Source organism: Macaca thibetana, chromosome 3 (assembly GCF_024542745.1).
Source record: "Macaca thibetana thibetana isolate TM-01 chromosome 3, ASM2454274v1, whole genome shotgun sequence".
Lineage (NCBI taxonomy): Eukaryota > Metazoa > Chordata > Mammalia > Primates > Cercopithecidae > Macaca > Macaca thibetana.
Window position 1 is genome coordinate 171,342,670 of NC_065580.1, and position 27,956 is coordinate 171,370,625.

At 40.3% G+C, this 27,956-nt stretch overlaps 1 protein-coding gene across 1 annotated transcript in view; it reads right to left on the bottom strand.

Annotated features, from left to right (window-relative positions):
- Window positions 1–3,302: 3,302 nt before the first annotated feature.
- The window catches only part of JAM2 (junctional adhesion molecule 2), a 215,544-nt gene continuing 190,890 nt past the window's right edge, over window positions 3,303–27,956 (bottom strand). Inside the window, exons 5-11 of the mRNA XM_050784777.1 lie at window positions 25,173–25,325; window positions 21,666–21,868; window positions 18,259–18,358; window positions 14,466–14,573; window positions 11,092–11,107; window positions 8,156–8,198; window positions 3,303–5,875 (exon numbers count right to left, since the gene is read on the bottom strand). Of these exons, the coding sequence (XP_050640734.1) occupies window positions 5,843–5,875; window positions 8,156–8,198; window positions 11,092–11,107; window positions 14,466–14,573; window positions 18,259–18,358; window positions 21,666–21,868; window positions 25,173–25,325 (656 nt within the window). The 3' untranslated portion in view covers window positions 3,303–5,842. The remainder of the gene's footprint in view (window positions 5,876–8,155; window positions 8,199–11,091; window positions 11,108–14,465; window positions 14,574–18,258; window positions 18,359–21,665; window positions 21,869–25,172; window positions 25,326–27,956) is intronic.

Here is a 27,956-nt window from a genome sequence, read left to right on the forward strand (position 1 = left end):
CATGAGAATCGCGTGAACCCAGGAGGCTGCAGTGAACCAAGATTGCGCCACTGCACTCCAACCTGGGTGACAGAGCGAGACTCTATCCCAAAAAAAAAAAAAAAAAAGCATAAGCAACTTTAGGACTCCAACTATAGCTCTTGGTAAATCTCTATTTTTATACCATCTTTAAGAAACTTTATAAATAGCACACTTGAAGTTGAAAATAAAGGGATCATGAGATGGAGCTTTGAAACAGCCTACTTTCAATCTCAAAGAAGTTAAACAGGTCCTTTGTTGACACACACTCTTCACTTGTTTTGAGAGTATTTTCTTGGTAGAAAGTAAAAAGACATTTTACACTCTAGTTTGTCTTATTACATTTTTCAAACCTGGTCAAGTAAAAACGTGGCATATATTGAAAAGTAAACAAATATTGAAAGTATCACAAATGAAAGCTTTTAGTTTACCTTGGATTTCTTAACCAGTTGTTAACGCTAAAAGTGTTCCAAAAAGAGAAAACAAAAGATGGAAAATTAAATTTTAAAAGTTTAAAGTTGGAAAAATATTTGAAGAGCTTCTTAAGAACTGTGTGGAAATTCATGTCTAATTGCTAAAAGACTGGTATGAGAAATAGTTTCTATCCAACCTTCATTCATGGAACAGTTTTGTAACTTCACATATTAGATAACTATTGTAATTACATATTTCAGAATATAATCATTTATTAATATTCTAACAATTTATGGGGAAATTTTATAATTAAATGCTAAATTTGCTCTTTGACAAGTGTTCCTTTGATTTTGAAAAATTCATTTATCACTTATTAAATGCCAACCACATGTTAGATGCTGTTAAATTATTTGGGTCTTATAAGGTTGTGTAAAACATGGTTCTTTTCTCAAAATGCTTCCAGATTGGTAGGGGTGTCAAACATGTTCATTCCTATCATGGGATAGAAACCAGTAAGTGAATCAAGGGTTACGGAAATTCAGAGAAGAAAGAAACCTTTTCCAGCAGAGGAAATGAGAGAAGGCTGTCCTAGAGGGGGTGGAATTTGACCTGTCTCTTAATGAGTAGATAGAATATACAAGTCTTGTGTTTACGAGAATTAGCATTCCAGGTGGATGGGGTATTATAAGTAAATGTATAGAGGAGGGGGAAAAACAGGTTAAGAGAAAATGACCATAGCTCAGTTTAATGGGTGCATAAGGCAACCAAAGAAGTTAGTAGAACATGTAGCTGAATACATAGGCTGTGGCAATATGACGGGATGTGTCTGTGATGGGTGGGAAACCTTGAATTCCAGGCTGAGGAGTTTAGATTTTGTGATAGACCAGGTAAAGGAAGAGTGAAAGGGTTTTAGCCAGGGGAAGGAAGAAGGGAGTTGACATGGTTCGAGAGAAATGGGGCAAATTAATGGACGGGGTGGGGGGAAGAAGAGATTAGAGGGAAAAGGAGCCTTTGGAACTGGAGAGATTGATGTTGTGAGAGGGTACTTGAGGGTAGAAGTTCCCAGGAGACAAAAGTTGAGATAGTAGTGAAAGCCTGAGATAAAAGGGTGAAAGACTGAAGAATCGAATAAGACAATGAATGATGTAGTCAATGTAAATGGGAGGCTAAAGATGGAGAGATTTAGAGATAGGAGGGGGCAGTAGTGGTGATAGGATTTAAATGCATTCATCCTGGTTAGCCTCAATATTTTTCAAAATAATATTAGAGATTTGGGCATCTTCGGAGAATGACAGGAGAGTGGAAGAGAATGAAATGGTCCACTGTGGTATTTAGACTGGTTTGGGGGGAAGGCACGACAAAAAGGCATTTTGTCTGACAGTGAGACTGGAAGGCCGTGGAGGGGCCAGAGATAACTGAGGATGAAGGGAAAGTGACAGAGAATAACACAAGAATTTAAAAGGACTGGGCTTGGCTGGGCATGGTGGCTTATGCCTGTAATCCCAGCACTTTGGGAGGCCGAGGTGGGCAGATCACGAGGTCAAGAGATCAAAACCATCCTGGCCAACATGGTGAAACCCCGTCTCTACTAAAACCACAAAAATTAGCTAAGTGTGGTGGTGCACACCTGTAGTCCCAGCTGCTCGGGAGACTGAGGCAGGAGAATTGCTTGAACCCTGGAGGTTGCAATGAGCTGAGATCATGCCACTGCACTCCAGCCTGGTGACAGAGCGAGACTCCATCTCAATCAATCAATCAATCAATCAGTAAAAGGACCGGGCTCAGGCCTATAGTAATGCTGGCAGTTTTGGAGGCCGAAGAGGGAGGAGCGCTTGAGTCCAGGAGTTTGAGACCAGCCTGGCAACATGGCAAGACCTCGCTTCTACAAAAATAAAATATAATAAATAAACAATTACCTGGGCATGACGCACACCTGTGGTTTCACCTATTTGGGAGGCTGAGCTGGGGGAATCACTTGAGCCTGGGAAGTCGAAGCTGTAGGAAGCCATGATTGCGGCACTGCACTCCAGTGACAGAGCAAAACCCCATCTCAACAATAACAACAAGGAATTTAAAAGGAAATCATGGGGTAGAGAAAAACATGGTGTGTGAAACATCCTGGATCAGACTGATCTGGGTCCCCACAGACCCTGATTCCTCGCTCCTCAGCTCCGTGAACTTGGCAAGTCAGTAACCGTTTCCTCATCTGCAAAATGATGGCATTACCCACTTTATAGTATCGTTGAGATGAATGAGGTTTTATGCATCCTCACCCCCATCCATCTCCACCTCTGACATATATGAAGTGTTCAATAGTTTTTGCTTTTTATTTTCAGAGCATTTTTCTCAGCATTTGAGAAGTTGGCAGCCATCCAAACAGAGATGATGAGATTCTAATCTTAAACAGCTAACCAGCAGCTAGCCTTGTAGCTACAGAAGGTAAAAGGGTGTAGTTTCCTGGGTTTGATGAATAACAATAGGTGGATGACTCTTTCCCTGCACTGTTATATGGGGCTAAAAAGTTTAACAAGTTCAGCTATTTTTATTAGTGTAGACTTTAATCAAACAAAGCCACCTGTGGACGAAGGACGTTCTTTGCAAAGTTGTATTGAAAAACAATTGGTCCAGATTTAGCCAGGTCAAACCTCCAACTAAAAATAAATTAAATCTGGTTACAACAGCAACAATAATGAAAACAAAACAAAGCTTGCTAATAAAGATTTTAAAGCCCAAATCTTTACACAACACAATTCACTGCAAGAAAGTAAAGTCAAAATGCTGTAAGAATTACAATGGGATTTTACCAATTGTTAGTGTTCAAATTCCTCAAGTAAACACAAATGGAAATACAAGTCTGGACACCAGTGACCCACAGATACATACATGTACTTTTAATAATTAGGAAATTAGTGCTCAATACTGTGCCCTTTGTGTGGGAGAAAACATTCTTTATACAAGGATTGTTACCTAGCTATTACAATAGTTTAAGGTAATGTACAATATATATTTGACACAGAGAGTGTTAGATGTTCACACTGCATAAAATGAATCCTCTAGCCTTTGATGTCTTCAAAAGAAGTTTTACAACTATTAGTGAAGCTAAGGCACTACATATTTTCCCTCCACAATGTGGATTTGTGTCATTTAAACTGAAGAAGTTGATCTCGTGTGATGACAGGTATGTCTGAAGAGGCGTCGTTCAGAGTCATCTATCCTCTTGGCATGCCAAGGCAAGAGGAAAGCATTCCTCAAACCAAAGAAATCTTCCAACCAAAACAGGTAATATTTAGCCTAATTTCTTACAAAAGCTTGTAAACAGGTGTTTTTTTCTGTCCTTCACCACCATGAGTTGGGAATCTATGCCTGTGGGCCAAATCTTGTCTGTGCCTGCTGTTTTTGTAAATAAAGTCTTAGGAACACAGACATGACTGCTTGCTTATTTTGGCTGTGGCTGCCTTTGTGCTACAATGGCAGAGTCAAGTAGTCGTTAACAAGGACCTTATGACTTAAAATATCTACTTTCTGGCTCTTTACAAAAAATATTTGCTGATCCCTGATCATGTGGTGAAAATTTGATTTTGGAGGCAGAGCCATGTTACAGAAGCCCGACCTCCAGGAAGGGATCTGGTGAGACACATAGAATGTCACAGCTAAGTCAAAGGGGGAGCATCTTCCCAGTGGCCTGGTGTCCAGGCACATGCTAGGCACTCAGTGGGTGCTTAATCCATTTGTTCAGTGAATCCTGAGGATTTGCTTTGCCAATTGGGTAGAAAGATAAGATTCTTTTGAAAGAAGATTAACCTGCCGAGTGCGGTGGCTCATGGTTGTAATCCCAGCACTTCGGGAGGCTGAGGCGGGTGGATCATTTGAGGTCAGAAGTTCGAGACCAGCCTGGCCAACATGGTGAAACCCGTCTCTACTAAAATTACAAAAATTAGCCAGGTGTGGTGGTACATGCCTGTAATCTCAGCTACTTGGGAGGCTGAGGCAGGAGAATTGCTTGAACCTGGCAGGCGGAGGGGAGGCAGATGTTGCAGTGAGCCAAGATTGTGCCACTGCACTCCTGCCTGGGCAACAGAGTGAGACTGTCTCAAAAAAAAAAAAAGAAAGAAGATTAACCATGTTCATAGTTGTCAAAGGTAGCAAGTGACCTTTTCATCCCGATTTGCCCAGAACAGGACAGGCCTTAGCCATGTTTTGTTTTTAATATCAATTCGGTAATTAAAAGAAGTTACAGATGATATGCATTTTTAACATAGTCTAACTGCTCTGGTAAATGGATCATTGGAATTTTCACATTGTAATAGTAGCTGGAGGCTTTTGTGGTTCATCAGTTGAGAAACCCACATTAGACCCACTTTTCATTTGAGCCATTTCTCCATATGCCCACTATGTATCAAGAGGGGTACCAGATGCAGGGAGTCAGTGAGCTTTCTCATCTCATCTTCCTTGTAGACAATTACTTCTTCCCTCCACATCCCTCCTTTTCCAAAAGCAGAATTGGCAACCCCTGACCAAGGAACTTGACCCGGAATGTCACTGCACAATTTTTAGAGACAGAAGGATGTGAAGTCACCACTCCTGCAGGGAAAGGTATCTGCAAACTTGTGTAGCCTCCAGTGGTGAGTTCTGATGCCAAGGTCACTGATCCTCTTCAAAGAAATCTTACGAGAAGGAAGCAGTGGCAAGCAGCAGTAGGGGTGAAATAAGCCACTTTGGTTTGTGTTTGACCGTCAAAATTACATTTAATGAAGAAATCAGTGACACACACCAGGCGAATCCTGTGGTGCACACCTGTGGGCTCCAGCCATTAGGTATTTCTTTTGATGTTGCTTTTAGTTCTCAGGAATGGCAGTAAACACTAAGTGCAAATCCTCAGGCCTAAGACCCATCCCGCTTCCTCCTTTCTGTGGATATGTTAGTGATGAACGAGCATCGGAATAAGATGATATGAGGGGAGAAAAGAGGAGTCTGGCAGAAATGAGACCAGAGGTTCCTTTTGCATCTGTCAGAGTATTTGTTGGACGCCCTAAATCAGACTCTCGCTCAGAGTCTGATTTATATTTTCATGATCTGTGGATTAACTTCACAATCAGTATGTTACATTTTAGTAACGTTCTCTAGAAGTTAGGATATGGTTAACAGTTGCCAAAGCCCAGAATATTACAAAGTATTTTGATTCTTTTAACTTAGTCCAGACACAAGAAGCCAGACTGTATTTTAGGTGTGGACAGAACTATTTGTTTAAAATAACAAGTTCAGGTGAGTTAGTAGTCATAAAAATTAAAATGAAATACCACTTTCATTTCCTCATGTACCTCTTTGCAAATGTCAGACAAAGCAGAGTTTTATAATAGTTTAATAATTTGTGTAACAACGGTGGTTTTGGTGTATCTCAAAAGTGGAGTCTTTAAATTATAAAGGATTTTGTGTGCTTGAAATCCTAGGAAAAGAAAGAAAAAACAAGTTTAAATATATTAACTCGTATTTAAAGAAACATAAATCTTATGAATATCAAGCTATATTTATTGTAAGAATTTTACAGGTAAAAACCAGTATTTATTTATTTATCTTATTTATTTTTTGAGACAGAGTCTTGCTCTGTTGCTCAGGCTGGAGTGCAGTGGCACGATCTCAGCTCACTGCAACCTCCGCCTCCCGGGTTCAAGTGAGTCTCCTGCCTCAGCCTCCCAATCTGCTGGAACTACAGGCACACGCCACCATGCACAGCTAATTTTTGTATTTTAGTAGAGATGGGGTTTCACCATATTGGCCAGACTGGTCTAGAACTCCTAACCTCGTGATCCACCTGCCTCGGCCTTCCAAAGTGCTGGGATTACAGGCGTCAGCCAGTGCACCTAGCCAAACCAGTATATATTTAATTAAACCCGTTTTATGGGGAATTAATTAACTAACTCCTAGCAGACAAGGTACTCTGAAGCTTTGCCCAGAGAGTAAAGAGGTAGGACTGGAAGGCAGAGGCAGATAAATCCTGTTAGGAGGATGCTCCCGGCATCTAGTGTTGGAGGACAGGCCTGTTGCTACGCATCCTGCGATGTACAGGACAGCACCTTACACAAAGAATGATGTGGACCAAAGTATCAGTAGTGTTGAGGTTGAGAAACCCTGCGGTGTAGGGCACAAGAGAACTGAAGGGGACTCTAGCTCTTAGCTGATGAGGGCGACTGAGAGGAAGGCAAAGAAAAAATAAATGGCTTTTGTTCATTCAGTTTAGCCACAGTGTGCTTCATACTGTGTGGAGGGATGGGAGTATTCGATTCTACACTCCGAGAGTACTTTCTGTAAATTGTAGGAACAAAAATGGTAGGAACAAAGTTTCTTGTCCCCTAATTAAACGTCAGTATGTTTTCAGTGTAGTAAACCACAAAATAAGGTGAATTCTGTAATAGTTTCTGGAACAATTTTTAACAATCAAATTTGTACAGAAAAGTGGATGAATATTAAACACTACTATCCATTAAAATCACTTATGCATTTAAAATACTGATGTCCAGGCTCCCCCCTCCCCCGACCCCCGCCTGCCCCACCCTCCAGACTCTGCTGAGAGGAAATCTGAGAGAATTCCTGCCATAGATGAGTAAAGTGTTTCTGAGAACCCATGCTTTGTTTCTCAAGAAACGACTTAGGCCTCTAAAACCATAGGAACTCCCCTGGCCCCAACCCACTATATTCCTGAGAAAATCATCCAGAAGGCTGAATATCCATCCAAAGAGCTACAAAATCTGAGTAATAATGGTATTTGCTGCAACAATGTAGTGTTTACAAAGGGTCCAAATGTCTATGTTCCTTAAACCCTCTGAGTTAGGTAATTACTGCATCTTTTCAAACATTTCTGAAATGTTCCTTTCAATTATAACAGGATATTCTGTGCTCTGGTCTGAATGTTTGTGTCACCCAAAATTCATATGTTGAAACCTAATCCCTAATGCAATAATATTAAGAGGTGGGGCCTTTAGGAGGTGATCAGGTGATGAGGGCAGGACCTTCATGAATGGAACTGTGCCCTTATCAAAGAGGCCGGAGGGTGCTTGTTTTGCCCCTGCTACTGTGTGAGGACACAGCAGGAAGGCTCCATCTATGAGGAACAGGCTCTCACTAGACATTGAATCTACTGGCGCCTTGACTGTGGACTTCCCAGCCTCCAAAACTGAAAATAAATTTGTTGTTTGTAAATTACCCAGTGTATGGTATTTTTGTTATAGCAGTCCTTAGTCAATGACTAAGACATTGCCTAGCCCTAAAATGTTCCAAGTACTTCACATAACCAAAGGTGAGTCCTAGAACCACAGATCTGCTGGAACCACTCTGCTTGGTCAAGCTACAGGGAAGAAAAGGGCCTGAGTCCCAGCTCCACCACTGTTATCCTGTAAGAACCTGTGTTTTAATTTACTCATCTGTCGAAGAGAGCCGATAATGCCAGACCTAGTGAGACTAAGAAGACAGACTAATTATAGAAAATACCATGAAACAAATCGTGATATGATTAAAGATCACTTCTGCAATTGGAAATGCCAGGTATCTTTATCATGCCATCCTAGACAGGGTACAGAAGCTAACATCTACTTAGCTCCTTTTAAACACCAGTGATAGACACTGGTGCAAAGTGTATTAAAAGTGAAAATTCACAAGGTCCATATAATTCATTTCCCTGCCCTATTCCCTAAACACATTCATTCTATAAATATGCTTTAAAACTACTCACATTTTCACTCATTGTCGTGGCTTTAGATGAAGAATTACTCTTCCTGTTTGTGGAATATAAAAGACAATATTTACTGCATTATCACTTCCAATCTGGAACACATATGCTCTTTTAGTTAATTTTACTTCCATACATTTTCTCAGCAAGAACATGAACATATATCTTAGGTAGAAAACAAGACAGGAATTCTTGCTGAATTCCTTATGTTTACAGACAATATTCACAGAGAAACTCATGCAACAAAACATCAGTGTGAAGCCTTGTGCACGTAAATGTAGCTTATGGCTGGTATACTAAAGAAAGGTTTTTGTGGAATGCACAAACCAGAGACTGACTAACTTTTAATGTAATATATTAACATTTAACATTTTGAAAGCTTGACTATTATAATCTCAAAATTGATTTTATTTTTCCATGGAAAAAGTTTTACATGGTGACTAGGGTTCCAGTCATCCATTTTGTCATTCATCATATTTTGAAGGCCACAGATTTAATGAACGTGAGGGCGTATGTCTAGGAATGAAGTTACTCCCCACCAGATGACTACTTGATTTGCTAGAGATACTGATGGAAGAATAACCTCCCTCACTGCAGCCATGCCACCCTTCCCACTTCACGTAAGCCGATGTCTCCGCTCTGCTCAAAACCTTCCGATTACTCTCTGTGGCACTCAATAACAGCGGAAGTCCTCACAATCACCCGGAGGTGAGGGGTGGGAAGTAGCAACACTTTCAGGCTACTGCGCCCTTCTGAACTCACTGGCTTCGTTACTGCTAGTTCTCGATAATTTGAACTTCAACCTAGACTTGTATTAGGATCTTACGAGACTGAGAGACCAGGATTGAGCCAGAAATCTGGGAACAGGAAGTCAACGGCAGCTGATTCTTCAAAGGAATTAGGAGATGACAAACTGAAGCCATGGCTTCAGTATCTCTTCTCCACTCGCAACTGTCATGACCTCAGATAGTTTGTCATCCATCTTCTCTCTACACCTATGGAGCCAAAGGTGGGTCTGCCCCATCCGTACATACAAGAAGGACAGTCATAAAACAAGCACAAACTGCAGGGCTTTGGGGAGCTCATCCATATTTCATGTACCAATGACTCCTACCATTCTATTTCCAGTTATTTCCCCAAACTCTAGATTTTGAATATTCAGTTACTTACTGATTACCTCCACTTGGAATCAGATAAGCATATCAAATATTAAAATTCCAAACACTCCAACCTCTCCGCTTATCCCCATCACCACTCCCAAACTCTCTCCTCTTAAAATCTTCCACACTTCCGTAAATGGTAATTCCATCCTTCTCATAACCTTGAAGCCATCTTCGATTTCTCTGTTTCTCTCACAGCCCACATCCAACAGATCAGCAGGTTATTAAAACATTATATCCAAAACACTGTCACTTCTCAGCATCTCCAACACTACTGCTTTCGCACCAGCCGCCGTTTTCTCTTGCCTCACTTGGTGTGGTAGTTTGCTAACTGATTTCCCTGCTTCCACCTTTTGTCATCTCAGTTTATTCTTAACAGAGAAGCCAGTGTGAGTTTTGAAAAATTAAGATGACACCACTCCTCTGCTTAATGCCCTCCAGTGACTTTCTATCTTACTCAGACCAAAGCCAGACTCCTCACAACCGCCTAAAAGGGACTCCATACAGTCTGCCCCCACCGCTACTTGTGTACACTCATCTCTGTTTCTGTCACTCTGTTCCAGCCACCCTGCTCCCGCTGACATCCCTCAGATACTCTAGGCTTGCCTGGCCTCAGGATCTTTCAGTTTGCTCTCTCCCCTCTGCCTGAACGCTCTTCTCATTCTTATTTGCACAACTTGCTTCCTCACTGTCTTCTGGCCTTTCTCAAAAATCCCTTATTAGTGAGATCCTTCCCGACCACCCTATTTGAAATTACAATCTCCACTCCTACCCTTTGTATTCTACATTCTCTTATTCGTTTTATTTTTCTCCATGATACCACCATCTGATATACTATATACTATTATCTGTTTATTTTCTGCCTTTCTCTACTAGAATGTAAACTCCATAAGGCAGAGTTTTGTGGGGTTTTTGGCCTGTTTTGTTCACTGCTGTATCCCCAGTCCTTAGAACAGTGTTAGGCGCAAAATTGGTATTCAATTAATGTAAAAAATGACTGTTAACTAAAATTTTATGTGAAAAATTTCAATTTAGCAAAATACAGTGAATATGTTTTTTTAAATTAGTTTATAGATATGCTTATGAAATCAAATTAGTGACCGTTTTTCTTGTCTGGGTAATCATCATTCTCTCTGTACTGTCATTTACAAGTAGGTATGAAGTGTGAAGTGTGATGTTGATAGAGTCTGGATATTTGCCTCGCCCAAATCTTATGTTGAATTGTAATACCCAGTGTTGGAGGTGGGGCTTGTGGGAGCTGATGAGATCATGGGGGGGCGGATTTCTCATGAACGGTTTAGTACCACCCCGTTGATGCTGTCCTCAGAATAGTGACTGAGTTTTCTTGAGATCTGGTTGTTTAAAAGTATATGGCACCTCCCCAACCTTGCTCCCGCTTTTGCCATGTGACATGCCTGCTCCTGCTTCGCCTTCAGCCATGAGTAAAAGCTTCCTGAGGCCTCCCCAAAAGCCAAGCAGTGTTGGTGCCAGGCTTGTACAACTTTCAGAACCGTGAGCCAATTAAACCTCTTTTTAAAATAAACTATCCCGTCTCAGGTATTTCTCTGTTTCTCTCACAGCCCACATCCAACAGATCAGCAAGTTATCAAAGCTTGCTGAACAGCCTAATACAGATGTATTTCTTGATAAACTTGTGTAACTTCTTGGGAGAGTAAACCTACACAAATAACCCAACTTCCCTCTTTTGACTTTAAACAGATGATTAATAGAAAAGTAGTTGACATAGAGGAAACATCCATTGTAGGAAAGTATACTTACTGGAAGGAGGTTTCTTCTGTAAAAGAAAAAATAGATATCATTAATGCAAGGGTTATAATGGTATGATACAGATTCATATAAAAATGAGTTTGGGTTTAATTTATTTTTATTAATTTTAATCTTGTTGACATTTATACCTTCTAAATTAAGAGTTGGCAACCTTTTTTGATAAAGAGCCATACAGCATCCATTTTAGGCTTTGGGGCCAAGAGGATACTATGTAGGTACTTAAAACAAGAGAGCAAACAAATTTCCAAACATTTTTAAGGGTAAAATAAAAAATATAATACTAATAATAAAAGTCTTGAAAAGCAGGCCTACTAGTTAGAGAAATGGAATTCTTTTGGGGAAGATAACATTTCTCTTTAATTGGGTTTCAAAGTCAGTAGTCCCTATCATCAAATAGATTGTAAATGTTCATCTGTAAAGCCATTTTTGTACACAGGCCATAGAAAAATAGGCGGGGAGGGCAGATTTGGTCCACAGATTTGGTCCACAGGTATTAGTCTGCCAACCTGTGTCCTAAACATAAGTTCAAGAATATGGTTCTCTTGGATAGATTTTTCTGCTAGATGAAAATGAGAGTAACATTCTTAGGTAACGAACCCCTAATATTCAAGTCAACTTTTAATTAATTCAGTACTTTAGGAAAATTTGTTTACTAACTCCTCGTTAAAAAACTCAGACCGGTATTCTTTTAGGGTATAAACATGACAAGAGTTTTGAGTCATCTTACTTGTCTGTACTTTCGCTGATGACCAGCAGGGGGACACAGCTGGATTCAATTCATAAAGTTACATTGCAGGGGACTGCATTGAAGCACTGAACAAGTATTAATTGACAGAGCAGCTCTTTTTGTTTGTTTGTTTGGTCAGTGTCTTGCTCTGTTATCCAGCTTGGAGTGCAGTGGTGAGATTATAACTCACTGCAGCCTCGACCTCTGGGCTAAGCGATCCTCCTACTTTAGCCTCCTGAGTAGCTGGGACTAAAGGCGTGTGCAACTATGCCTGGCTTATTTTTTATTTTTTGTAAAGAAAGGGTCCCCCTATGTTGCCCAGGCTGGTCTTGAAGTCCTGGACTCAAGTGATCCTCCCGCCTCGGCCTCCCGAAGTGTTGGGAATGCAAGTGTGAGCCACTACACCCAGCCCAGTTATTCTTAATTATAGGGCATCTCTTGGAATCCATGTCCACAGAAACATTTTATGAGACATAATACCTAATTGTAGGTATTATTAGGAACACATTTTATATTTAAGTTTTATTTTGGCACAAAATTTTTTTTTTAAGGCCAGGAGTGGTGGCTCACACCTGTAATCCTAGCATTTTGGGAGGCTGGGGTGGGAGGATTGCTTGATCCCAGGAGTTCGATACCAGCCTGAGCAACAGAGCAAGAACCTGTCTCCACAAAAAATAAAAGAAAATTAGCCAGGCGTGGTGGTATGTGCCTGTAGTCCCAGCTACTTCAGAAGGCTGAGGTGGGAGGATCTCTTGAGCCTGAAAAGTCAAGGCTGCAGTGAGCCATGATCACACCACTGCACTCAGCATGGGTGACAGAGTGAGACCCTGTCTCCAAAAAAAAAAAAAAAAAAAAATTGTTTTAAAAATCGAAATTCCAAAATTAATGTTTGCTGTAAAACCATGGGTCTATAACTTGTATATGCTATAAATTTATAATTCAATTAAAAATTTTATTTTATACACTATTACCAGTGGACCTGATAGAGTGCTGCAGCTTCTGAGCTCTCCAGTAATATTAGAGAGTGAAGAAATGCATTAAGAGAATAAAACATTTTTAAATCTCACCCATTTACATCAAACCTATTGCATCATCAAATGGAGGTGTGAAGTTACAAAAGGTCTAAATTTGAAGAATTCAACACTGTGTACAGAAGTAGTTCTCATAAATACAATAGGTTTCTAGTTTTGACTGAACAATTCTCTTTTTTTTTTTTCTTTTGCAGCAGAGTCTTGCTTTTTCACCCAGGCTGGAGTGGAGTGGCACAATTTGGCTCACTACAACCTCCACCTCCCAGGTTCAAGTGATTCCTCTGCTTCAGCCTCCCGAGTAGCTGGGACTACAGGTGCATGCCACCATTCCTGGCTAATTTTTGTATTTTTAGTAGAGACAGGGTTTCACCATGTTGGCCAGGCTGGTCTCGAACTCCTGACCTCAAGTGATCCACCCGCCTCAGCCTCCTAAAGTGGTAGGATTACAGGCGTGAGCCACCACACCCAGCTGAACAATTCTCTTCTAAATACAGTTGTCCTAAATTTAACATTCAACACTTCACTGTTCTACACTGATGAAATATTTCACTTATTTATTTCAATGAAATTTCTTTATAAATTTGAAATCAACTTATATCTTGAGATATACAATTCCTAACTTAAAATAAAAAGATATTGGCCGGGCATGGTGGCTCACACCTGTACTCCCAGCACTTTGGGAGGCCGAGGCGGGTGGATCACAAGGTCAGGAGATCAACACCATCCTGGCTAACACGGTGAAACCCCGTCTCTACTAAAAATACAAAAATTAGCCAGGCATGGTGGCAGGTGCCTGTAGTCCCGGCTACTCGGGAGGCTGAGGCAGGAGAATGGCGTGAACCCGGGAGATGGAACTTGCAGTGAGCCGAGATTGCGCCACCGCACTCCAGCCTGGGCGACAGAGCGAGACTCTTTCAAAAAAAAAAAAAAAAAAAAATCTTAAAAACATGCAAAGATACTATAAATATCTGTTCACATTGAATATCTCTGTCTCGCTGCACTGCACCACTCCAAGGATGCCCCTTGCATATTCTGTGGTACTCCCTGGAATTTGCAACTAGGCAGTTTTGCCTTTTCTCCCTAGGTTTGCCAAGGTGTTTCATAAGCCACCTGCATGTCATCCTGAACATTTTCTATAGCAGAAAATAAATGAACAATATTCTCCAGAGTTTGTTAGAACTTCCTAGGAGAGGGCCAGGCGCGACCGCTCACGCCTGTAATCCCAGCACTTTGGAAGGCCAAGGTGGGCAGATCACTTGAGGCCAGGAGTTCGAGACCAGCCTGGCCAACATAGCGAAACTCCATCTCTACTAAAAATACAAAAATGAGCTGGGTGTGTTGGTGCACGCTTGTAATCCCAACTATTTGGGAGGTTGAGACGTGAGAATCACCTGAACCTGGGAGGTGGAGGTTGCATTGAGTGGAGATTTTGCCACCACTGCACTCCAGCCTAGGCGACAGAGCAAGACTCTGTCTGGAAAAAAAAAACAAACAAAAAAAAAAAAACAAAAAAAAACAAAAAAACAACTTCCAGGAGAAACAGTATCTCATAAATAAACTCCATAGCCATAGAAGTTATCTACCAAAGAAGGGTGAGATTCACTTACTTGAAAAGTAGCCTTTCCTCTGAGCATAGCACACACCAAGGCCACAAACGGAGATCACTAAGGCCACAACTACTACGGCTGCTATGATGCCACTTATGTTGAGATCATCTGGAATGCAAAATAAACTATGCATAAATTTATGTGGATTACACGGACTGATGCAGTCATTAAATTGAAAAGTTTCAAAAAAAAGGTCCCCTTTGCAGCTATATCATAAAGCATACTTTAACGATTTTGAAGCCTATTCAACTAACTCACTTCTAAGACATGGTTCAAAATTGATTAAACATATTAACAGAACTGAAGCTTTGGGAAAATACTAAATTTTAAAAACTTCTCAGATTAAAAAAGAAAATGTGTGGTTTTCTTTTGCATTCATTTGGAGATGTGTAATAATTCACAGGATTAAAAGACCGGAAGCGATCTTTGAAGTTCAATGAGTTCAAGTATTCTACTGCCACCCCCTACCCCACATCTTAAAATTCTTCTACATCATCATCTGTGTGAATTTCACAAATAATGAAAAACTCGGCATCAAAGACAGCATGTGGTGCCAGGCATGTTGGCTTACGCCTGTAATCCCAGCTACTCAGGAGGCTGAGGTGGGAGGACTGCTTGAGGCTGGGAATTTGAGACCAGCCTAGGCAACAGAGCAAGAATCCATCTCTAAAAAATAAAAAATAAAAAAAATTAGCCGGATATGGTGGTGCATTCCTGGAGCCCCAGATACTCAGAAGACTGAGGCTGGAGGTTCACTTGAGCCCAGGAGTTTGAGATTATAGTGAACTATGACTGCACTACTTCCCTCCAGTCTAGGTGACAGAGCGAGACTGTCTCAAAAAAAAGCACATGTCATTGTTATTCTGTAAAACTAAGTAAGAAATACCTTCCTTTTTGAATTATATGGGTGTGTGTATATATGTGTGTATACAGCCATATACATATATGCAACTAAATTGTCATCCATTTATGAAAAATGAATTAAATTCTCTGAGGCTTTTCCTATGGCTGTTAAGGCATCCATCCTCTAATGTAATGCAACTGGATGTTTTGAACCCAAGTTTGGAAATAACTACTGTGATTCTTCCCAGATTGATTCTGTTGCCCAATAATACATTAATTATAATGTATTAATAATAATATAATTAATAAAAAATTATTAATAATAACATTAACCTTCCAAGCTTAACATTTCTGCAAACTGAGAATTTTATTACAAATACTCTCATTCAAGTCATTAATAACATGATGAACATGCATTTGTTTAGGAAAGAACTATGTAACAGTCTAGTAGACACCTCCCGTCATACAACACAATTTATTAACATTCTTTGAGCATGGGATTCAACTGCGTGTGGATCCACCAAAACATTGTTTGGACCATATTTCTCCATCTTGTCCATGAGGATTTTATGAGCCACACTCTTCTGCCATTTAGATACTTGCCATGTATTTATTAAAGGAGCAATTCTTCAAAGAGTTCCCATTTTAAAAAACAAGTTTTAATTAGCATATGATTAAATAACCTAGAGAAAATATTAGGTAGCATTTTCTCAAAAATAATTTAAATATTTTAAAGCAATGTACATTTTGGAAATGATCTTTTTAGAGATACTGTTTAAGTGAATCTGCTTATAAAAACTTCAGGTCTTGAAATTCTTTCCTAATGCCAATTGTGTTACTAATTTTCTTAAATACCTCCAAAATATTAATTGATTTTTTTTTAAAAAAAGAAAACTTGATAAATCTTTTGAAAGGTTAAGTAATTTGACCAGAGTAGAAAACATTAATTATTGCTTGGTATAAACTCAGTTTGCTTGGGTATTGAGAGGTCAGTAAGATTCGGCTTTTTATTTACTTGGATTAAAAAGAGCAGATAGAGAAAAAATCTACAGTAATCATAATCTTAGGCAAAGTCAAATCAACAAGTGAAATTCCTGAGAACCAAAGTGTGCCTTCTATTTACTTTGTAGTAGTCAATAAATTTGACATCTATGAAGCGTTCAAAGTAAGGGCTATTATCTGACCAAAAAAAACTGTCTTGTAGTTTATCAATGAATTTAACATCTATGAAGGAAGGATTAACACAAAAAATTGTCCTGTAAGTGCTAAGTCGTGGTATGAATTTTATGTTATTTTTCTTCAATGAAATGGGAGATAGAGGAGTAACAGATTAGGAGTAAGTTAACTTCTTACATCCTGTTCCCCATTTTCTGTGATGTTGAGCAAGTCATACAGCCATATTATGCCTCAGTGTAGAGAAAATGTAACATTAAATATGAAAATATTTTGTGATTTTTTTTTTTTTTGGAAAAGTCTCTATAAAAGGAAAGTACCATTTTTCTGACTGAAAGAAAAGGAACTAAACTGCTGAAAGGCTCAGTGTGAGTAGAGCCTGCTGGAGTTTTACAGTGAGTCAGTACAAAAAACAACCAACAAATCCTGCACTTTGAAAAAATTTCTTAGGAGAGTTAACATGTTCTAATTTTGGTTACATGTGAAAATAGTTATAATTCACAAAGAAAACCAAAAAAATGAATTTATGAATTTGTATGTATTTCAAAAGATGTAAGTCCCAACCAAGGACGCAAAACACCTCGGATCAACGGATGAGCATTAAACAAACTAATTTTAACTTCTAAGCTAACTTGTATTTAGAAAGAGTAGATATGTGAGAATCATGTCCAAATTAAAGTGGTCCTCATGGAGAAACAAACATTTAAATTTTATTCATTACGTATTTATTGTGTGCTAAGAAAAAGTAACTAATACATCAAAACCATGACTTCCCGGATATGATTCCTTAAGAGAAGGCAAAGGTAGACGTTTAAAGTAAACAGGACCATTTAAATGGAAGGAAAAATAAACAGAAATTGTGCTGGTAGTACAAGGTAATGGCAAAAACCATGAGGACAGGCGGGGCGCGGTGGCTCACACTTGTAATCCCAGCACTTTGGGAGACTGAGGTGGGTGGATCACCTGTGGTCAGGAGTTTGAGACCAGCCTGACCAACATGGTGAAACCCTGTCTCTACTAAAGATACCAAAATTAGCTGGGTGCGGTGGGTGCGCCTGTAATCCCAGCTATTTGGGAGGCTGAGGCAGGAGAATTGCTTGAACCTGGGAGGCAGAGGTTGCAGTGAGCCGAGATCACGACCCTGCACTCCAGCCTGGGCAAGGAGGACTCTGTCTCAAAAAAACAAAAACCAAAAACAACAACAACAAAAGAAAAACCCATGAGGACATATGTGAATAAATGAAACTAAGAAAACAATGCCTTAATTTTTAAACATGTTGTGATGAATTTTTTAAATGATTATTTCAAAGCAGCATTGAAAGGGATACTTTCTGATTACTTAAATAACTGCTATGTTGACTGTAAATGTCAACACCTGAATTAATTTGGTGGCTAATATCAATGATATGCATTCCTGAATTTTAAAAATATCAGAAATTCAAACTTCTAGACCTTCAACAATTTAGACTACAAGATACTTAGCTTTTAATCGAGAGAAAGATTACCCAGAAGAATGTATTTTAAAAACAATTATTTAAAAAACTAAAAACAGTGGTTAACTACAATACTAAGTATTTTTGGCTTATTTGGGAGATGGCTTAAAAACAGCATCCTTGCTTCTTTGCAACACATCATATCAAGTTAATTTTAATCATTCTCTCCTGTTTATCCTTCAAGTCACTCAGACATGTCCTGCTCCTTGCTCCTTCTACCCCCAAATGCTGGAATTCACAGTCTAATTGAAAACCATTTGTTCCTCCCAATATTTCATGCTTACCTACTTGCATTCGTTTCCCAGGACACCTGCGATATCCAACAGAATTGCGGGCTTCACAGGAATATTCTCCAGTATCCAGTTTGGAAACAGTATTAAATTGCTATTTGTGGATGCAAAAATATGTATTTTTAAGCCATAGATGTATAAGTAGACTTTTTAAATAACCCTGTTCCTCAAGTTTTAGCTTCAAGTTTGTCTTTCCTTTTTAAAAATTTGAGACTTTCTATCTTTACTATGAACTTAAAAATCTCCATGACTTCAAGGAGTTTAAGCTAGACTTTTGCTTAATTTGACAGAGAAGAACAAAGATAAAACACACACAGGGAAGTTCCTTTTTTTTTTTTTTAACCATGAAAGTAGTACAGTTAGGAAGGCAGTGAGCATTTTTTAAAGTTCATAACACATGGTAGTATTAAGTAGTCTAGGTATTTCTAATTCCTAGGAAACATCATTTATAAATGAAGGGCAGGCCTCCCTGGTAAAAGGGTTAATGCACTTTCCTAAGTCACAAGCGAGTTCACTGCAGCAGCCAACAATAAATACTCCCTTTAAAGAGTCAGTTACTACCAGGAAGTAGCTTAGGGCCTAGGAAAATCTTAATTGGTATCGGTTTATAGGATTGTTGATTCTATCAATTCTAGAATTTTTTTAAATTTGAAAAGAAAAGCCAGCCCTTGCTCCTTCCCATCCCTGTCAAAGCAACCAAAAGCTAAGACTGATATAATATACTTCATCATTTTTATCAGTAGTTTTATCCCCTTGGAGAATATTTGGAAGGAATGAAGGCAGACAAAAAGGAAGAAGAGGAGAAAAGAAAGAAGAGAGGGAGGGAGGGAGGGAGAAAAGAAAGAAGAGAGAGGAGGGAGGGAGGGAGGGAGGGAGGGAGGGAGGAAAAGAAAGAAGAGAGGGAGGGAGGGAGGGAGAAAAGAAAGAAGAGAGGGAGGGAGGGAGGGAGAAAAAAAGAAGAGAGAGGAGGGAGGGAGGGAGGGAGGGAGAAAAGAAAGAAGAGAGGGAGGGAGGGAGGGAGAAAAGAAAGAAGAAGAAGAGAGGAGGGAGGGAGAAAAGAAAGAAGAGAGGGAGGGAGGGAGGGAGGGAGAAAAGAAAGAAGAGAGGGAGGGAGGGAGGGAGAAAAGAAAGAAGAGAGGGAGGGAGAAAAGAAGGAAGAGAGGGAGGGAGGGAGAAAAGAAAGAAGAGAGGGAGGGAGAAAAGAAGGAAGAGAGGGAGGGAGGGAGAAAAGAAAGAAGAGAGGGAGGGAGGGAGAAAAGAAAGAAGAGAGGGAGGGAGAAAGGAAGGAAGAGAGGGAGGGAGAGAAAGAGGGAGAAAGGAAGGAAGAGAGGGAGGGAGAGAGAGAGAAAGGAAGGAAGAGAGGGAGGGAGGGAGAGAGAAAGGAAGGAAGAGAGGGAGGGAGAGAGAGAGGGAGAAAGGAAAGAAGAGAGGGAGGGAGAGACAGCAAGGAAGGAAGAGAGGGAGGGAGGGAGGGAGAAAGGAAGGAACAGAGGGAGGGAGAGAGAGAGAAAGGAAGGAAGAGAGGGAGGGAGGGAGGGAGAAAGGAAGGAAGAGAGTGAGGGAGAGAGAGAGAAAGGAAGGAAGAGAGGGAGGGAGAGAGAGAGAAAGGAAGGAAGAGAGTGAGGGAGAGAGGGAGAAAGGGAGGAAGAGAGGGCGGGAGAGAGGGGAGAAAGGAAGGAAGAGAGTGAGGGAGAGAGAGAGAAAGGAAGGAAGAGAGGGAGGGAGAGAGAGAGAAAGGAAGGAAGAGAGGGAGGGAGAGAGAGAGAAAGGAAGGAAGAGAGTGAGGGAGAGAGGGAGAAAGGGAGGAAGAGAGGGCGGGAGAGAGGGAGAAAGGGAGGAAGAGAGGGCGGGAGAGAGGGAGAAAGGGAGGAAGAGAGGGCGGGAGAGAGGGAGAAAGGAAGGAAGAGAGGGAGGGAGAGAGGGAGGAAGAGAGGGCGGGAGAGAGGGAGAAAGGGAGGAAGAGAGGGCGGGAGAGAGGGAGAAAGGGAGGAAGAGAGGGCGGGAGAGAGGGAGAAAGGAAGGAAGGAAAGAAGAAAGGGCTGGAGGGAGGGAAGAAAAGGAGTGTAATCCTGGTCACCTTGAAGGGTCATTGTCTTAGATCCTCCTAAATGGAGGGAGAGGAAGTTTTCCTGTTCTTTTTTTTTTTCTTTTTTTTCACTCTATGGAATCATCTCTCACTCTCCTCAAAGCCAGAATGCTTTTAGAATATTCACCATGAACTCGGGGCCAAGGTTACATATAAATAATATGTTAGACTAAAACCCAAAATGATCTTCCAGCATATGATAGCTGGTAATTAAAAGGAAGTCATTGGCTTCCATACACCAGAGCCTTTGTTGTTCATTTCTCACATAAGAACCCATCCTAGTTCAACCCAGGTTCATTCCCTTGACATCACAAGCTATTTCAAGGGTTGAGGTTAGCTGAGGAAAGTGAATCTATCCTTTCAGACCTGCCTTGGGGCTTTTACCGACTACCCTGAGAAAAAATACATTTGAAAAGTAAATATAGCAAAGTGTGACAGCAGGTTTTTCTGCCCAGTTGCTCAGTGTAAAATCACTCAGACCTGCTGATTGTACCTGCTGACTGCTGAGAGGCCAGAGCGTGGCCGGGCTTAAGAAGGAGCTGCATCCAATAGGCTTCATTATTCAGCCACTTTAGCAATTTGCTTTCTTGTTTATCAGAAGATATAGTTTGTAAATGTTATTGTGCACTTGTAGATGAAAGGAATGAAGCATTATATCCTCCTTCCAAAATTCATTAAAATTGACTGGGCATGGTGCCTCCCAATGTGCTGGGATTACAGGCGTGAGCCACCGCGCCCGGCCACGCATTTTTTAAAGTTTATAGCACATGGTAGTAGTCTAGGTATTTCTACCTAGTCTAGGTATTTCTAATTCCTAGGAAACATCGTCTATAAAAATGAAGGCCTCCACGGTAAAAGGGTTCATGCACTTTACTAAGTCACAAGTGAGTTCATTGCAGCAGCAAACAATAAACATTTCCTTTAAAGAGCCAGAGTTACTACCAGGAAGTAGCTTAGGGTGTAGGAAAATCTTAATTGGTATCATTTATAGGATTATCAATTCTAGAATCTTTTTAAATTCTGAAAAGATAAACACACAGCCTTTGCTCCTTTGCTTCAGGAACCTTGCCCCTTTGCTCTTTTACTGGTCCTTGGACACTCAGCTCCCTCAGTCTCTGTTTTCTCTTCCCATCTCCTGTAGTAGCTCTTTCCATCACTTCTTGGTACAAGTGCTGCCATCTTTCCTGCTGCCCCTGCTTCTCTCCACTTAGCAAGCAATGGTATCACTTCTCTATTCAACATCATCTTAAGTTCTAATAATTTTTTTTGATCCAAATGCAAGACAATTATAAAGTCAATCTTGAAATGACCTTACCAGAGTTCCAGTTTTTGTGTTCATTGTGTATGAGCTGTTGGTGCTTTGGGAGCCAAGTCTGGGATTTTCTAGCAAACGGATGCCATCCTTAAACCATGTGTATTCAGGAGCTGGATTCCCTTCTTTGTCTTGACATCGTAGCTCTACCACAGTTCCACTCAGAGCAGAAGAGGGTACTTCACATGATGGAACTGCTGGAGCCACTGAACAATGGAAGTCAGATGATATTGGTTATTTATAGGCTAATCAAGGTTGTTTGTTTTCTTTAAAGCTGTTGACTTTGTCTCTATAATCAAGGGTTTTAATAGCCAGGTAAAGATGTGTGCTTACTGGACCCTATGATAGAGACTGGTTACTTGTCCAACAAACCCATCTTCTTTCTTCATGGACACACAGTGGACCACGTTTCCCAGCACTCTTGTTGCCAGATGGGGTCATATACATGAGTTCTGGCTAATGGAATGTGGGAAAAAAGTGATATATCCCAGTTCCAGGTCAGACTAATTAAAAACCTCCACATGTTTGTTCATATCCTCCACCCCCTCCCACTACCAAGTAGGTGTCAACAACAATGGTGACCTTGGAAAGTCATGTATTGAAGATGTCAGACCTATATTAGGTTGAGTCTCTAATGGTTTCATGAAATAAAATAATATAGCTCCTCCACCACTGTCCCAACTATTTAGGCTTTACTTCAGTGAGAAAGAAACTTATTATGTTAATCAACTCACTGAGAGTTAAAGGCCTTTTGTAATAATAAGCATTACTTTAGCTTGTACAACAGCTATTCTTTATTAGATAAACAATCTCTACTGTTTTCTTCAATTGGTTTATTACCAATTATATTTAAAAGAAGCCTAACAGAGAGAGAGAGTGCGTGTGCATGTGTGTGTGTGTGTAGATAGATTTTTTTTTTTTTTGAGACAGAATCTCACCCTATAACTCAGCCTAGAGTAAAGTGGCGTGATCATGGTTTACTGTAGCCTCAACCTCCCGAGCTCAAGCAATTGATCCTTCCACCTCAGCCTCCCAAGTAGCTGGAATATAGGCTCGAGCCACCATGACCAGCTAATTTAGAATTTTTTTTTTTTTATAGAAAGGGTCTCACTATGTTGCCCAGGCTGGTCTTGAACTCCTAGGCTCAAGCAATCCTCCTGCTTTGGCCTCCCACAGTGCTGGGATTATAGGCATGAGCCACCATGCCCGGCCAAACCTGAGTATTTTTTTCAGGCCCAGTACTCAACTATAAATCTCATTCTGTCTAGAACTGGCCAAGTTAGAAAATACCTGGTCCAGCTATTAGGGTTATTCTGATCTCAGGGATTGAAAAGTAAACCAGACTTCATTAGGTGACCTATTTATTATTCAGGAAAACCCAGAACTGGCTGTATTCTAAGGTGGTCTCCCAAGATTACAGTATTTCTACTCCAAAATTCTAAGGTGGTCTCCCAAGATTGCAGTCCTTGGTAAAAATACACTTTTTTTTTTTTTCCAGTTATTCAATCAAACACTAATCTAGGTACTATAGTAGAAAGATTTTGGAAATGTAACTGAGGTCCCAAAACCATTGTCCCTAAGATAGGATGATTTCATGAATGGGTTTGACCTAATCACATGAACCTTTAAAAGCAGAGAGTTTTCTCTGGCTGGTTACAGAAGGAAAAGTCAGATATGCAAGGCACAAGAAGAAGGCTAGGTGTGGTGGCTCACACCTGTAATCACAGCATTTTGGGAGGCCAAGGCAAGAAGATCACTTGAGGCCTGGAGTTTGAGACCAGCCTGGGCAACATAGCAAGATTGTGTCTCTACAAAACACACACATATACACACACACATACACACACACACACAAGTGGTGTGTGCCTGTGGTCTCAGCTGAGATGGGAGGCTGAGATGGGAGAATCACTTAAGCTAAGGAGGTTGAGGCTGTAGTAAGCCGTGATCTGGAAGACAGAGCAAAATCTTGTCTCAAAGCAACAACAAAAACGAAGTACAAGAATTTGACATGCTTTTCTTTCATTGAAGATGGAAGGGACCATGTAATAAGGAATGTGGTGGCCTCTAGGAGTTGAGCGTGGCCCACCAACTGATAGCCAGCATGGAACAGGGACTTTGGTCCTACAACCACAAGGAACAGAAATCTGCCAACACCAAGAATGAGCCTGGAAACGGATTTTTCCTCATAGCTTGTAGATAAGAACTCAGCCTTGTCAATACTTTGATTTCAGCCTTGGGATACTTTGGGCAGATACCCAGTCTTCTTGTTGGACTTTTGCTGTACAGACCTATTTAGTTGTTATACAACACTAGAAAATGAATAAACTGGCCAGATCTGCTGCAAGGTTTTCTGAATTAAATTTCTCCTGTGCTAGTGCATCACTAGTATTTCAGAAAGAGCATGAACAACATGAAAAAGGAAGGGGAGCTGTTTTAGTGTCTTTGCTTGGTAGATTATACACCACCAATGAAAGAGAAGAGATCGTGTTCCTCCACAAACTACCATCATGAACTGTTTTACTATCTATCAGTGATTCTTTTTATTTATTTATTTATTTATTTGAGAAAGTCTTGCTGTCTCCCAGGTTAGAGTGCAGTGGCATGATCATAGCTCAGTGCAGCCTTGAACTCCTGGGCTCAAGTAATCCTCTGGCCTCAGCCTCCAAGTAGCTGGGACTACAGGTGTATAACAACACCACAAATGGATTTTTCTTTTGTTTTCTTTCTTTCTTTCTTTCTTTTTTTTTAAGAGAGAGAGATATAGGGGACTCACTATGCTGCCCAGGCTGGTCTCAATCTCCTGACCTCAAGGGATCCTCCCACTTCAACCTCACAAAGTGGTGGGATTACAGGCATAAGCCCCTGTGCCTAGTCTATCCATGATTCTTACAGAAACTAAACATACTGGTTTTGGAGTTAACCCCATCTGGATTAAAATCTTAGCCCAGACACTTTCTAGCTGTATGGCCTTGTTAAATCATTTAAATTCCATTTAAAATCATATTAATGTTAATGAAGATGAAGTAAAATTACTTATGTGACAAGGGCTAACACATATCAGGTACATAATCAATGTCAATTTCCTTTATTTACCAAATGACTTCTAATCCTACCTTCGGTCTACCTTTTTTGTGTGTTATTGCTTCTCTACCATCTCATGTGATACTATTTTAAATGGTTGGAAAAATTGTGTATATGCTGAAAACTACTGAAAAATAAACCCTCAGGAAAGATACTCCTATGTACATTGTAGGACCGCTAGGAATTGCCTCCATCTTTAACAAAGAGATACTTTGTGATAACACGTTACTAAAATTTCAGCAGCCAATGAGGGGATGGGGAGAGATGGCCAAGAGCTTGCCGGGAAGGTGATGCTTATGGTCTCTGTAACTTGACTGGCTGAGGCTCCCAGTTGATGCTGGCATGTTCACGGACCAGTGCTTGGTTGCCCCAGGGCTGTGTGGTGGAGAAGAAGTGACAGACGTAGTCACACATATACATGCACATCACCTAATACTTCCAGAGTGACTGTGTCCTCTTCCAGGTTTTGGCCTTGCTCAGATGGGGCACTAACTTCACAACGATATTTCCCCGCATCACTTCTTGTCACATTTTTGATCCGGATATTGAAATCTATCATCTCAGCTCGATTTTTAAAATCACCTTTTAGAAAAAGAAGACACTGATGTTAGTAATAACCCAAGTAGCTTTCTGTGTAATACCTTCCTCTAGTCAGTTCATTTAGTAACCAAAGCATTTATTTCCCTATTAATCAACTCAAGTTTAAAGCCTAAAAATTATATATGGATGCTGTTATTTAAATTTTTTCTTTTGGAAAGGACAGTTTTTAAAATGTTCAAAAGGCCAGGCGTGGTGGCTCATGCCTGTAATCCCAGCACTTTGGGAGGCCAAGGCGGTTGGAGACAAGCCTGGCCAACATGGTGAAATCCCGTCTTTACTAATAATACAAAAAATTAGCTGGGCATGGTGGCATGCGCCTGTAAACCCTGCTACTTGGGAGGCTGAGGCAGGAGAATCATTTGAACCCAGGAGGCGGAGGCTGCAGTGAGCCGAGATTGTGCCACTGCACTCCAGCCTGGGCGACAGAGCGAGAATCAGTCTCAATAAAAAAAAAAAAAAAAGTTCAAAAAGGCATATTTAGTTCTATATTCTCATATTTTAATTCATTTTGACATCTAATTTTAGTTTATTCTACTCGCTTAGTCAAAACAGAGATCAAACTTATTTGGCAGTGTTGTAATGCCTATGTTCAACCTCATACTTCTCACCGAATCAAAATTTTGAAATCTTTATGTATAAGGTTAATAACTGTCAGTTAAGCAGTTCACCGAGCAATTAAATGTTTTTGTCCATACGCAGTCAGATTTAATTGCTGCTGTAAGATAGTCATAATTTCTCCAGTTTCAGTCTAACATATACCTTACAGTACACACCTGCATAGATTTTCTAATTATTTGGATGGCCCTAACAAGCCATTTTAGGTCTTTGCCTTCACTTACATAAAACAGGGATAATAATATCTTTTTCAAAAAATTTACTTTCTAGGTAAGCAGACATAAGGCCATGTGAAAACATTTTGCTGAAAGTTGCTAAACAAACGTGAGGCAAAATTTGTAAGGTATTATCATATTAATTATTTTCTAATATTTAACTGACCTTTTTCTAATTTAACAAATATAAAAATTGCATGTTTTCAGAACTACAAAATTCAGTAGTTATACAAGGTGAATTAAAATAGTAAAGCTGGTCATAATAATGTTCATTCATGCATGTTTTTATTTTATTATATTAAGACATAATTATAAAAATAGGTAAAATTTAGTGAAAGCATTCCTATTTATTCTAGCTTATGTCAATGGATTGTCTTGCACTGGCCACTGCATCAGGTACTCAGACAGTCATATGGCCCATAGATTTTTGTCAACCAGATTTGGCAATACAACTCTGACCTGTCAGTCCATATGCCAGATCAAGCATATTGTCAGTGATTGTGTCTAACCTCTCAAATATGTGCTTTTCAAAAATGAGGTGACAGAGCAAGCCAAGGCTCCCTGCTAGGCAACAAACCCATCAATATCTACGTTATTTTCAACCACAACATCTAGCAGAGAGTTATCCACGTTTCCTTTGTTTGTGAATGTTTCACTGTTGGTTTATAAAGTGGACTGTTATTTTATCTTCCGAGCTGCTCTGGGCCTTTACTGACATGTTTGATTTCTGGCTGACCCCAGTGCTCCCACCCCGTCTCCAAGTGCCCAGCTCCCTGGGAGGCTGTCACCTCCAGCGTGGGCCCTCTGAGGAACAGCTGCCAGCAGGCCTGGCCCCGGAGGCCCTTCCATATTATGTATATAAATTTTATTTTTTGAGACAGAGTCTTGCTCTGTTGCCCAGGCTGGAGTGCAGTGGCGTGATCTTGGCTCACTGCAAGCCATTCTCATGCCTCGGCCTCCCAGGCATCTGGGATTACAGATGTGCACCACCATGCTGGCTAATTTTTGTATTTTTAGTAGAGATGGGGTTTCACCATGTTGGCCAGGCTGGTCTCGAACTCCTGGCCTCAAGTGATCCGCATGCCTCGGCCTCCCAAAGTGCTGGGATTACAGACATGAGCCACTGTGCCCAGCCCCATGTTATATTTTAAAGAATTCAGTTCAAATGCTTGCCTCATTCCCTTTCTAGTTCCCTTGTAAAAATATTCATGTCTTCAGAAAACCAGGGAGTCTGGTTTAATTGGCTGGAACAGTAACTTTATGTGTGGTGGCCCACGTAACACTGCGGCACAAGAAAAGGTGGTTAAAAACATTATTTTATTTTTTGATAGTAACATATTCAGAATTAAAATAGTGTTTTGCACCCGGTGTGGTGGCTTGTACCTGTAGTCCCAGCTGAGGTAGGAGCATCACTTGAGGACAGAAGTTTGAGGCCAGCCTTGGCAACATGGCCAGATCTCATCTCTTTAAAAAAATGTAAAAATTAGGCAGGTGCAGTGGCTCAAATAGTTTTGCATAACGTGCACATGCCAGAAATGGCAACTACAGAAAATTCAAGTGAAGACAGCTGTGCTATTAACATCTTACAGCTAGTAGTCTTTATCTTGACATATAAGAACTCGAGGGGATATTTTAAATTTTCTACAAACTTCAAACATTTTCACTTAATTCTTTAACATTAAAGAAATACATAGTATTTTAAAATAATAACATGTTTATTACACTTGTAAAATTATATTTCCAGCTTTAGAAATATTTATAATGGAAAGATTCAAGCATACAC